Genomic DNA, 13,717 nt, shown 5'->3' with positions numbered 1-13,717 from the left:
TGCGCCCGCCCCTCGCTCAGCCAGTGAGCGGCCGGTCTGTATGTGGGATCCGAACCCTCGGTGGGAGGGAGCCGCCATGCTCCCAAGCGGCGCACTGTAGCAGTGCGCCACCGGGCCAGCCCCAGAGAGTGTTTTCTAATGATGGCTTTTAGGTAGTCATGGGAAAGGGGGCACTGCGAACATTTCATTTGCCAGAAATTATTAGAAATTATGCTATTGATAGGGAACTCAATCAGATCAATCCTGCCCAGATTGACAAAATAACCTCTCCAGGTTCCAGCAGCACAGAGCAGCAGGAAGTACCCATGTGTGTCCATGGCCATGGGAGCTGCAGAGATCAGGCCTAGGAAAAGCTGACCTTTGCCTCATGGGTCTCTTGGGCTTTTCCGTGTGTGTGTGTCTGTGTCTTTCTGTCTGTCTTATTCCCTCATGCTGAGTATTTATAGTACTGAACTTACATTCCAGGCCTTGGGCTACCTTGGACTGAATACATCCTTAAATAAAGAATATGAGAGGGATATCTGTCCTCCCCACCCCCACCCCCCATGCCTTCCTGATGACTTTAAGTTTACTGGGGTTTGGAGAATATAGCACTGTCAGCTTTGAACTTGCCCAGGAATCTCTGGAATGTATGGGGCTAAATAAAGAATATGAGAGGGATATCTGTCCTCCCCACCCCCACCCCCCATGCCTTCCTGATGACTTTAAGTTTACTGAGGTTTGGAGAATATAGCACTGTCAGCTTTGAACTTGCCCAGGAATCTCTGGAATGTATGGGGCATAGTCAGCTGCCCAGTGTGACTTCTTGGTCAGCACCCTCTGGGCCCAGTATACCTCTGATCTTACAAGTAGGGAAGCGGCTGGAACCCCAGGAACATTCCCTCCTTTTCCACGGGGGACTTGTAATATTGGCAGCCCAGAGGAGTGAAAGGGCTTTTGTTGGTTGGACTCTGGTCAAGAAGGCAATTCTGTCTCTGGCTTTCCTAGCCTCCTTCTGGAGGCAGTGGGTGAGGGGCAGGGCTTGGCAGGCTGGGGATATAATTTTCCTGAACTTCTGTAGATGTGAATCACGGTTGGATGTCACTGTTCCTTGGGAGTTACAGAGCTACCTGCTTATGTCTTAAGGTCCCTGCCTACTGTCCCATTAGCATCAACACTAGAAAGCAAACTGTGGTCAGGTCATTAGAGGCGAATTGCAAGGAGGAGAGGTAGCTCTGTGTCTCTCCAATTTTCCCCATCATTCTCACACTCTGAGCTTTAGCAAATACTGGAACTGTGGGGCAAGGGTAGGGCAGCCCTTTGTTAGCTTCCATGACCCTTCTACAGAAGGAAAGAGGACCTATGCAAAAGTTGTCACATATGTAGACTTAGCATCCCCAGGGCTGACTGATGTCAAAGGGTAGCTTTGGATGGGAGATGGGGGACGTGAGAGGGGTAGCCTGGATATGAACCACCCTGTGCCCCAGATGAAAATTTAAGCGAGAAAGAAGCCCAGCATGTGTTTCATTCACAGCTGGGATTTCTATGCTGGGAAGACAGCGCTACCGAGCACAGGCCACACTGATTCCATTAGTGCCCTTCGCATGTTCTAATATGAACAGAAAGGACTTGGGGTGCCTGGACCCCAAATTTCTTAGAAGGCAGTTTTAGAATTCAGGGTGGATTGGGGTAATTGCAGGAAGGGCCACGACTGGGCAGAGAAGGGAGAGAGGGATGAGAGGCACGGGGAAGAAACAAGAAAAGTAAGACTCGGGGCAGGCAGGGCGAGCCACAGACTTGCAAGGCCACCTCACAGAGTGGGGGTTGTTATCTCTCTGTCATTGGTTCTGGGTGGCTATTTGAACTCAGACAGGTGTGACAAAGGCTGATTTTGGAGAGAATAGTTGGGAATGGCAGGCTGCCCTGTGGCACTGCAGGACAGGGCCCAGCCACCTGCCCACCCCTGAGGCTGGGGCTCCAGGGCTGGACCCAGCTGGTGCCACGTGGGCCTGTCTGGGTGGTGCTTGGCCCAGGATTCCATGCAGTCCCTGGGTCTGAGCGATTCAGTGTGTGTTCCTTCTTCATCCTCATCCTCGCCCGTGGCTGGGTGCATGCGGGTGCTTTGAGCCACACAGACCATGAGAAGAAAATGAAACACACACGGGCTTCATTCTCTTCCTTTCCCATGGTTGTGTTTTCTTTCCTGTGATCCATCTGATCCAGTCCGTTATCCTTGGAGAGGCTTCTGATTACTGGGCTTGACCTCCTCACCGGGCTGCCTGCCGTGCACGCGGGGGCCATGTGTCCGGGCTGGGCACAGCCAAACCAAGCAGACTCGGCTGTTTTACATTTCCCTCTCAGCTCCTCCCACACTGCCCCTGACTACTGTGGGTGCGACGGGCGCTGTGAGCAGTACTGATGCTACTGCCATTGCAGCCACCACCGAAGCCACAACAGTCCCAATCATCCCAACTGTTGCACCTACCACCATCGCCACCACCACCGTCGCCACAACTACTACAACCACTGCCGCCACCACCACCACGGAGAGTCCTCCCACCACCACCTCCAGGACTAAGATATACGAATCTGGTACTGCGCATTGCCCATGCTCCCCATCCCCTCCTGGCCCCACCTCCCCCCAGTCTCAAGAGACGATCCCACAGGTTCCCCAGATAGTGGTGGGGTCTTCAGTGGTGTTAACCAACAACTCCCTTTGTTTCTGCTTTGGAAACACCCATGACTGGACTCTCAGTCTGGTAGCCTAGAGGCCCAGAGCCCCCCCCACTCCCCACGCACACATGCTCCTTGGGTGGTCCTCCTCATCCTAGCGTCACATACTTGCTTGTTCTTTAACAGAGGGCCAAGCTTCTCAGGCAGGACCCCCAGGTCCCACATGGTAAGGCTGCCTCCAAATGCATATTGAGCAGTCGGCTCAGAGCTGAGCACTCTGGAAGGGAGGGCGTATGAGGAGAAAAGGAGCTGAACTCTACAACCGGCCTAAGAGAGCTTCCTGCTCCAGCCGTGTCTGTATCCAGCCTTGCAGGACAGAGGCTGAGCAGTGGGGAGTGGCTGGCCATGCCAGGCAACTCTGTTCCCAGACCCCCGCTCCATCCTTGCCCCTCTTCCCCCAAGGAACACTTACCAGACTTTTAAAAAGTCAGAGCTTCAGGATACAGTATTGCCAAGGAGTCCCGTAATGTCTGAAGATGCTCTGTGGCTCTTCCCGCTCATGTTGCCCATGTCCCCAGATGCACGCATGGAGAGGGAATCGCAGCCATTCTCAGGGCCCCTGGTAAGAATCGATCCAGGGCTGACCTGCTAAGCTGGGAGAATGTGCTGCTCTTGCCTCATGCGGCCAGGCCAGGAAGCTCTATCCTTCCACATGAGGAGACCCCTGGGGAATGCAGAGATACTTCTAAGCATTGAGCATCAAAAGCTAAGCTGGGAGAATGTGCTGCTCCTGCCTCATGCGGCCAGGCCAGGAAGCTCCATCCTTCCACATGAGGAGACCCCTGGGGAATGCAGAGATACTTCTAAGCATTGAGCATCAAACAGTCTTATTACCCCCGAGGGAAGGGTCTCTAGCTTCCTGAGCCCGCAGGCCACCAGTAAAATCAGTGTGAGGCGGCTGGCAAGGCTGGCAGGAAGCACACAGAACTCTCCTCCAGCAGCCCTAGAACTGTAGGTGCAGTATCTAGAATTTAAATAACATGCACTTTAGGAAAAAAGTGGGCTGAGGAGAAACCTACTAGGCTATTAGAAGCTGCCACCAGTGGTTCAATGATTGGTGTTCTCTGGGGCCACAGTGAGGCATGTTTTTCCTTAAAGTGGGGCTTTGTGTCCTAAGAGTGCTTTGAGTTCACAGAAAAGATGCACAAAGAATGAAGAAAGGGAGGGGATCTTGCTCCCCAGCAGAGCAGAGTTACCTGCCTTCTGCAAAGACTGGCCTTGCTGCCACAAGGGACTGGCCCCACGGACTCTCACACTCCAAGTTTCATCTGTCTCTGAAACAGTCCGGAGTCCTCGGCCATGTCCCTGATCTTATCTAGAGCTTGGGGACACCCCTCAAACATCTTCACTTCTCTTAACGTAGCAGAATGGCGCTGCCATCCAGGATTTTTAAAATGAATTTTCATCTTTGTTATGTCTTATGTCTTAGGACAAAATGTTTGATAAGTTTACTTTTTTCAGATTGAAATAGGCCTTTTTATTTGCCCTCTACTTGTCTTTTTCTCAGATTTCAAGGGATACTCCTTAGTCCTTGCATTCCAGGAGTCAGTGGAACAATCCGTGCTTCCCTCACTTACCCTTTTTATTTTTATGGTCACTGACAGCTCATCTTCTTGGTCCTTCTTTTTGAACTTTCCAGTTCATCACTGGTTGTCATCTTGACCTCTATGGCAATGTCTTCCTCCAGCACCCAAATCTAAGTCATTTTGGTTTCCCATCACTTGACTTTTTCTAAAAGTGCCCAATATCCATTCCCTTTAAGACAGCCAAATTTGAATCAATCTTGTGTTGATGGCCAAATTGTTTAAACAAATTCTCTAGCTATTTACAGGGCCCAGAGCTAGGAAGAAGAAACTCGAGTCCCCAAATCATGATTTGAAACTCAAATCATGGCGAATCATAATTCGTTCCCATTGGCAAGAGCCATGAAATTCCAAGGAGCTGGGATGTGGGGTGACTTAAAGCAGACAGTACAATTGAAACATCCGACAGATGAGTAAAGAAGCCTACTTTCTGCCCGCCCCATGTGGAATGTCTGTCCTGGCCCCTCCTAACATGAAGCATATTCACCTGGGGCGATCAGCACCTGACAAGACTGTAGTGGAGTAGGCACTTCTTTGAAGTGAAAACCAGGAGATCTTTTATCACTTCCCCAGCCCTGCAGACTCAGTCACTTGTCAAATAGATAATGAATAAATGCACCTCCAGTGTAGTCTATTCATTTATTTTTGACAAGTGAGTTGGTGACAGTACCCCCTTGCATGCTAATAAAATATACAGGAGCTACACTTGTAAAGTCTTTGAAATACAGTGCTTCATGCTACTACTCCACTATTAAATCTTTGCTGGGAAATGGGGTAATCAGACTACTGGGACTCTTGAAAAATGATTACATTTGGAGATTAGTGCCATTCCCCTGTACACAGGCTATGGTTTCAGACAGCACCACGGCTTTGATAAAGTATCTCCCAGCTCATAGGAATTAGATNCTATGGTTTCAGACAGCACCACGGCTTTGATAAAGTATCTCCCAGCTCATAGGAATTAGATGATTAATGTCCTCTGTGTTGTGTGGAGATCAAGCTTCACAAACTCTGTGGTGCTGAGAGGCCAAACAGAACAGGATTCTTCTGGTGTCTGGATCAGAGGGTGGGTTGGTTGTCAAGGAGTTATCTTCTCTTGGTCCCACCTAGCTCATGAGAGGGAGAGGAAGAGTTTATACTGTCTCTACTTGGGACCCTGGGATTCTAGGCCCCAAGTCACCTTAGACACTCTGAGGCTGTTTTACACGTCATCCAGGCTTTCACTGACCAAGAGCAATGCCAGGGGCTCTTCAGACCAGGATTGCTATTCTCCAGCTCCGGGAGCCCATTAAGGTTTTCCCATTTTGGTCCTGCTCTTCCTGCAAATCTCAACATGACTCTTGCTTGTTTTTTTTTTTTTTTTTTTGTGGGGTGGTGTGGGGGGTGCAGCTGGCCAGTGTGGGGATCCGAACCCTTGACCTTGGTGTTATAACACCATGTGCTAACCAACTGACCTAACCAGCCAGACTTGTTCGGCTTTCAAAGATAACCTCTCTCCTTCCTGTAGAACTTCCATGGTTGTAGGAAAAGAGGCTGGCACATTTCCCCCCTCCCGCCCCCATCTGTATCCTGGCCACAGGGCCTTTTTCCTGGCCCCTTTCCCTGTGCTATTCAAATTTATGACAAGGGATCTAAAAAGGGAATGAGCCCAGGTTAGAACCTCAAATAGCATGGATCAAAACCTACTCTTCCATTCCTAACTCCACCTGTGTGGACACACAGACACCTTCCAGCGCCCTCTTACATACAAGTTCTCCCGACTACACCTGCTCGTCCCTGGACGGCGACCTCTGGCCTGGCCACCAAGTCTGCAGCTTGGAGCTCTGTTGGGCCCTGTGCACAACCGTCTGACTCTACCCTTTCCTAGCTGACCGTGTGTGTGCGTGTGCATGCACGTGTGTGTGTGCGCGCGTCTGTCCGTGTCTCTGGTGCTGCCTCCCTCCTCATCACTAACTCCTCTTCTAACCCGTCCACCAGCCCCTGACGAACAGTCCATATGGAACGTCACAGTGCTCCCCAACAGTAAATGGGCCAACATCACCTGGAAGCACAATTTCGGGCCAGGAACTGACTTTGTGGTTGAGTACATCGACAGTAAGCATTGCTATGTGGGGTGGTGGTGGCGGCAGCAGTGGGCAGTGTTAGATGCCATTAAAGAAATCCTGTGAACTCCCCCAGGCTCAGAGAGACCTTTTAGCCTGGCTTAATTATGGCTTAATGAAATCGATACGTGCTCAGTGGCGGCGGCAAGGTGGGAGGAGCAGGCTCTGGAAGAAGGAAGGGGGCTTCTGAAGCTATTAGAGAAGGTTGAGGGTTGCATGTGCTGCAGATGACCTGGGCCCTTAACCCATTTCCTGCTCACGCTGGGTTCTGAATGGCCCCCAGCGGAGCCAACTCTCACCTCTGCATTGATCTCCTTAATTCAGACTCCCTATTTGCTGATGTCTCCACTAGACAAGCTGGGTCAGGTCACAGTCTTGGGCTTCAACTGCGCTTTGCTCACAGAGGAATGCCACTGGGCCACAGTCAGAGACACAGAACAGATGCATTTATTTCAGAGAGCTGGTGGCTTGAGCTGAGCTGTTCACTGTTTACCAGATCTTGGGACCAAGGGTACAGATTGGTTAGACTGCAGGGTGTAGTCAACGATATCTACCTTCTCCTCTGAGTGAAGGCCCCTGTTCCTGCAGGGTCAAATTCACCATCCTGGCCTTTTTAGCATGTGCTGTAAACAATTAAGCCAACCAACCCAGCCAGAAAATCCACCTGGGCTAGCCTACCCATAGGTCTCTTAGCCAAAAGCAAAGCAAACTCTTAGTTCTCTGTGGTTGGAGGAGGGGTTCACATCCACAGAATCTGGAATCCCCAGTTTGGTCCACACTTTTTCAGCTTCCTTCCACCCCCTTCCCCTACAGCCCAGACACAGGCACACACTTTTCCTGATGTGTGATTCGCCACATGGCAAGAAATGAGAGGCCTCATCTCCAGTCCCCATGAGGGATGCTAACTAGCTTTCTGACCCTCACCAGAAAGATCCCACATGGGAAGTTAACCACTTCCAGGGCAACCGAGAGGCAGCCGACATGCTGAGAGTTTAAGTAGGTCATAATATGTTCAGCTCTAAGACCATGGTGAGGAAAGAGAACTTTAGGAGAGGGAGTGGTGTCCTCAGCTGGAAAGTCATTGTTTAAGGGAATTAACACTGCATGGATGGGCATGGGGGAGCTGCCTGGTAACCCCCTGGTCTGTGTGCTGGACTGGACCCGCGGTCCCCTGGCCCCTTCCCCCACCCTTTCTACCTTTGACAGGTGACCAGGAACCTAAGCACTGTCTCTCCTGCTCCTGGTGCCTGGCTCTAGGCTGACTGAGGTTTCTGTTCCCCAGGCAACCATACGAAAAAAACTGTCCCCGTTAAGGCCCAGGCCCAGCCCATACAGCTGACAGACCTCTATCCCGGGATGACATACACGTTGCGGGTTTATTCCCGGGACAACGAGGGCATCAGCAGTACCGTCATCACCTTTATGACCAGTACAGGTGAGAGGGGATCTGGCCTTGCCATCCCCTACAAGCATGGGGCATTTCTTTCTCATTCTCAGCTTCCTGCTTGTCTCTTCTCCTTGGAAAGAAGACTCATCCCCACCCATTCCCCACCTTGCATGGCGTGTCTCAGCTCTTACTAGACGTCTGACTAAGGCTCCCAGGAAACCGAGAGGAGCAAACATGCATGCACAGTGCAGAGGAAACCGCGATCCTGACCCTGTGGGGCTGAGTGGGGATCAGAAGGACACAAAGGATGTGTAATGAGGACAGAGAGTGCTCGGCCCCTGGCTATGCCGGAAACAAAGGGGCTCGGTGTATGTGCAGACTTGGTTGCTCTGTGTGGGTCTGGGGGCTGCTGGAGAGTACACAGGGGCTTGCTTCGTCCATGTGGGATTAGGGACAGGGCCATCCCAAGGTTCTGACTCATAAATCTCCCCAGGAACCAAACCAAGGATCGGTGCATATGTTACTGCCTTGCCACCGTCATCTGTTATTAAAAATTCCAAAGTAGGTGATACAGCTTGTTTGGGACTTTGTTTTGATTTAATTTTTGTCCCAAGTTTGTCTTGGCCTAACAGTAGGTGACTTTTTGTCTTGCTGGGAGAGGGGAAGATGCTGTCCAGTACTGGAGTAGTTCTGGCTCTGCAGGGGCTCCAGGTCTGGATGGAGAAGCATCTTCATTGTGCCAAATGAACAGGCCAGCTGGGGCTCAGTAAAGGTTATGAGGTTCAGAAGTCTCTCTGCTGTTAGGGGTGGCTGGCCATCGAGACTGTGAGGGCACCTGCTTGTCTGAATGTTTGTGTATAGCTTTAAAATCGGTCAGGTGGAAGTCTCTCTGCTGTTAGGGGTGGCTGGCCATCGAGACTGTGAGGGCACCTGCTTGTCTGAGTGTTTGTGTATAGCTTTAAAATCGGTCAGGTGTGGGCCGGCCCCGTGGCGCACTGCTACAGTGCACCGCTTGGGAAGCGCGGTGGCGCTCCCGCCGAGGGTTCGGATCCCACATACAGACCGGCCGCTCACTGGCTGAGCGAGGTGTGGGAGCAACACCGAGGGTTGCGATCCCGTTGCCGGTCCCGGTCCGGTACGGGTGCAACACTGAGGGTTGTGATCCGTTGCCGGTCACGAAAAAAGACAAAAAAGGGAAAAAAAAAAAAATCGGTCAGGTGGGCAGCCAAGTGGCCTGTATGCTAAGCCCTGGAGCTGAGGGTAAGGGTGAGGTAAGAGATTAAGAGAGGAAAGGATCAATCCCTGCCCCTAGGGATGTCCTAATCAGATGCAGGTTATTAGACACACAGGATAAGGGGGAAAGCCACCATGATTTATATGTACTTCTGAATGTTGACTTAAATACTCGTTACTCTTCCTGTGCCTGGCCTGGTGAGGCTGGTCCTGGCAGCGTGCATCTTGGGAGTCACTGCCCATCTGTATCAGTGTCTCACCCACCCCTTCTGGTCTGGTCCCTCCTGGTCTGGTGTCCTGTCCTCCTCCCTGTGTCTCCTCTTGTCCTGACATTTCCATGCCATCCAGGCTCAGGGAGTCTGAGAGTCTGGTCGCCCGCTTGAGGCTAGCCAGGCCAACTCAGGCAGGATGTCCTGTTAGGAGGGGAGCCAGGCAAGGGAACTGGACAGCCGACTGAACAGAGCAGGTGGCTGGATCCTGTCTCACCCAGTTGGGGTCCCGAGCTGTTACTCACCAGTGTGTGCATTTAATCTTGCCTCATTACAAACTTGAGTCCAGCACAGGTGCAAGAAGAAAAGATGATATTCGAGGATAGAGTCCCATCCTAGAGAATGCTGCAGAAGCCAGCATAGCCACTTTCAGAGTTTGACTTCTCTGGGTGCTAAGCCCTGGGGCTGCAGGTAAGGGCCGAGGAGAGAGAGCCAGAGAGAAAAAGATGAATCAGCCCCTGTCCTCAGGGATGTCCTAATCTGCTCCAAGGTATTCTACTCACCCTGTAGAAAACAACAATTGACATACGCTTTTGCACGCTGACTTACGTACTCATTTCTTTTTTTGTGCTTGGTCTGGAGAGGCTCATCCTGATAACCTGTTTTCAGAGCAATTCAAGTGACCAGTCTTACCAGACTCCTCCCAGTGCATGCTGGAGTGGGCCAGCTTATGACCCTAGCTCTGACCACATATCGTTCACTTCCCTCCCAGGCCAGCTGAATATTATTACTAAGTGCAAATCACACAGGGAAAGAAAATATTTTCACTTTCCGAAGTCTGTGAGTATACGTCCACACTCTTTCCTGTAAGTGAACTCCAGAGCCAAATCCATATGATCCCCCCAGATCGCTGTGTTTCATGAAAGCAAGAATTTGGGAGCATCTCTGGGCCCCAACCACTGGTCGTTTAGGCAACCACAGGCCATCACTTTAGTCCACAGACTCAAATATGCTACAGTGGTTCAGGAAGGAAATGGAAGGAGACCACTGGGAATGCTAACAGGCTCTCTGACCCTCACCAGAAAGATCCCAGTGGATAGTTAATCACCTCCTTGAAGCTATTGAAGCCAAAGAGACCTGAGGGGCTACCAACTCATAACACTGGACTCCAAGAGGCCCATTGGCCCTTCCATACTGGTGGGCAGGATGGAGAAGGCGGAAGGGTGGGGAAGGCAGCGGTGTGGTGATGCTGACAGTGAGCCTGCACAGACCTCAGGAAAGTGGGGAGGCGAGACATTCAGGGACCTAACTGTAGTCAGCTTCTGCTGTGTTTGAGAGAAACATCTCTTCGGTCAACCCAGGACGGGACGAGGTGGGTACGGAGAGGTGTGAAGTGGTGCTTACGTGAGAGCAGCCCAGCCAGACTGTTTTTGAAGAAAATCCATCCCTGTTATTTTTGTTCATCTGTTCCTATTCCTAGAATATAATTCTTCTGCAGACTTTGAGTGACTGGCCTCTCTTCCATGGCCAAACCAAGTGCCTCCCAATTAAGATTAGGAGTCATCGGAAGTGCCTGCTTTACAGGTGACTTGCCAGTTTCTGTAGGGTTTGGTGTGGAAGGCACACACGTGGCTTCTAGTCCAGAGTCAGAGGTGGCTGGGCCTGTGCTGGCCAGGCCTGTGGGCCCAACTCCCAATTAAGATTAGGAGTCATCGGAAGTGCCTGCTTTACAGGTGACTTGCCAGTTTCTGAGCGGGGCTGTAGGGTTTGGTGTGGAAGGCACACACGTGGCTTCTAGTCCAGAGTCAGAGGTGGCCAGGCCTGTGCTGGCCAGGCCTGTGGGCCCAATGAGCTCCCTGCTGGTTCCAGCCGAAGGCAGTGAGTGTAAATGCACCCGGTCTTTGAATGCTGATATTCCTGGGCCCGTCAGGAATCTTGAAACAAGTTTAACAGATTGATTGAATATGCAGCTAAGTGTAACTCCTGGAGCCTTGCTGAAATGCTTTCCTCTCGGAGTCCAAGCCATGGGGACACATTATAAGTGAGATCATGTGTCCTAAATTTCTTTTGGTTCTTGAGAAACTAAATTATTTTGTTGGGGTGTGATTGAGCCTACCTTACCCAAGATCCCGCTTAGTTTTAAACAGCTTTCTGTCCAAAAGCCACAGGAAATTCTTTGACCTTTTCTGAATGGACAGAAAGTAACATTTGAACTTGACCCGGTACTGTCAGGAAGGGAAAGCTACATTTGCTTTCTGAATTGCCAATATGCCAGCTCTTCCCTGGAATCATAACTTTTTTACCAAGAGAAAGGGAGTCTGTGGAGATGGCTGTTACACTGTATCATGACAAGCACCAGGAAGACAGTGGTGCAACTGGGTTACTGCAGACGTGCAAACCAACTTCTTTGCAAAAGGTGGTGCTGCTGTCCAAACACAAGTGGAAGCAATTTTTATCCCACTGCCCACGTGTGGGCCATGGGCCAACCGAGGACCACGTCACCCCTCACTGGTATCCAGGCGATAAACTGAACCCTGGGTTAAACCTATTATATTAGGATTAAATTGATCCATTAATCGAAAAGTAGTCCCTGACTACTTGTTATGGGACCAGCACTGTGCTAAGTATGAGAGGACTCAGAAAGATCCCCTCTTCTCAAGACTTTAATAGCATAATTGGAAACCAGGACCCAGGAAATGGAAGAACTAAATGTCATGTTGCTTGGAGTAGATGGGAGTGAATCAGAGTTCAGAGACGGTGTGAGTTGGAGCAATCAGAGGTTTGGGCAGGAGGGGCAGAATGTGGAAAGGTGGCAAGCCAGGGTGGCAGTCCAAGCTCTCTTGGGAGGAAGGGAAAGACACATGGAGGGAGAGACTGCAGAGCACCCCCTAAAATAGTGATAAAAATGAAAACCTATTTGATGGGGTCATGCTGAGGATCAACTCAGATAATGTGTGAGGAAGTACTTAAAGTAGTGCCTGGCCCATAGAAAGTGCTTACTAGTGTAAATTACTGTTAGTAGTAATTTATCAAATGGTTACAAGTGCTATGAAAAAGATAAATTAGAGCCCTCCGATAGAAAGTGGGAGGGTAGGGGAGGGGGCTTTTGCTTTAGTTGGGAAGGTCTGAGAAGGCCTTGCTGAAGAGGTGGTATTTGCCTAGGCAGCCATCTGGAAAAAAAGCAGCAGGTGCAAAGGCCCTGAGGCAAGAATGAGACTGGCCAGTGTGGCTGGAGCCTAGAGGGTGAGGAGACAGTGGTGGGCAGTAGGACTAGAGAGGTGCCAGGGCCAGCTCTGACGGAGCCCAACAGGTCAGGATAAGGAATGTAGAGTTTCCTCCAGTAGCAATGAGAAGCTTTGGAGGGTTGAAGCAAGGAAGTGCTTTGATTCTACTTGGGGTTTTGGAAAGATCAGTCTGACACTGTAGAGAATGGCCTGCCAGGAGGAGGAGTGGAGGCAGGGATGGGACCTCCCCCCGCAGCCTACATAGACCAGGGTAATCACAGGCTGTGTGCTAACTGGGACTGACTGCTTTTCAGCCAACAGCTGCCTGGGCAGCAGGAGCACAGAGAGCACAGAAGCATTCGTTTGCTACTCTTCACCATTTTTTGAGAACTTTCTTGGTGCAGTGCCCTCAGCTGGGCACCAGGAAGACTATAAAAACAGTTTCTGCCCCCAAGGAGAGCAATGAGTAAGATGCACCCAGATACCTGCCCCATGAAATGGCACGTGATGAAGATGCTGGAGCACAAGGGCTGTGGGGTCTCCCGCACCCTTCCTTGTGCTCCCCCTGGGAGGAGGCTCAGTTCCTGGCTTGGGCTCTGGGGCTCTTGGGCTTCTGTGGTTGTCTGGCTCTCCCAAGGCTTCCTTGGCCTGGGCTGGCTCCAGGGTTGCTTTGGGTGTGTTCCATTCCTCTGATACTTCCCCTCTGAGTCTCATTTTCCACAACAGGCTGCATTATATGGAGGTGTCGCTTTTGTTGTCCGATCCATAGGAAGGAGAAGGGCAAGTGGCTGCTGCCCACACCCCCTCCCAAACCCGACTGGACCGTCAAGGACACCGTCAGCTGACCCCTGAGCTCCTGTTCTTTAGGCCCACCTGTGTGCCCCTCACATCAGGAAGGGATCTGCCCGTGTTGAGACAGGTCTCCAGACACACCAGGCAGGGACAGAGACTCGCTGTCACAGGGAAGCAAGCCACCTTGTCACAGACTACCAGGGTGGTCTCCCTGTGCAAAAGTCACCCGGGAGTGGCACGGAGGGAATAGAAGGCACGGCCCCCATCCTAATATTGCTGCTGGCTCATCTGGGGGTACCAACACCAGATTGTCTTTGCTGTCGGGAGCACACAATCCATCTGGGAAGACATGAAGAGGCACGGGGCCTCCTGGACCTCCCCCGGCCCAGGACCCACTGCCAGGGCTGGCTTCGGGGCCACTCTAGTGGGCCAGGATGCACCCTGCACCTGTGTAGGCCTGTGAGGGTGTTCCATC

At 51.3% G+C, this 13,717-nt stretch overlaps 1 protein-coding gene across 3 annotated transcripts in view; it reads left to right on the top strand.

The window, feature by feature from the left end:
• Positions 1-13,717, top strand: part of LOC103610962 (neurofascin) — a 36,456-nt gene that overhangs the window by 10,160 nt on the left and 12,579 nt on the right. The window contains exons 5-7 of one of the 3 annotated variants that reach the window (XM_008595015.1): positions 2,341-2,571; positions 6,273-6,389; positions 7,680-7,832. In XM_008595015.1, coding sequence (XP_008593237.1) covers positions 2,341-2,571; positions 6,273-6,389; positions 7,680-7,832 — 501 coding nt within the window. The remainder of the gene's footprint in view (positions 1-2,340; positions 2,572-6,272; positions 6,390-7,679; positions 7,833-13,717) is intronic. The other 2 variants (XM_008595016.1, XM_008595017.1) reach the window with 2 other exon arrangements.

The sequence above is a fragment of the Galeopterus variegatus genome, unplaced genomic scaffold, assembly GCF_000696425.1.
Source record: "Galeopterus variegatus unplaced genomic scaffold, G_variegatus-3.0.2 Scaffold12156, whole genome shotgun sequence".
In the NCBI taxonomy this organism is placed as follows: domain Eukaryota; kingdom Metazoa; phylum Chordata; class Mammalia; order Dermoptera; family Cynocephalidae; genus Galeopterus; species Galeopterus variegatus.
This window is presented reverse-complemented; position numbering and strand designations above follow the sequence as displayed.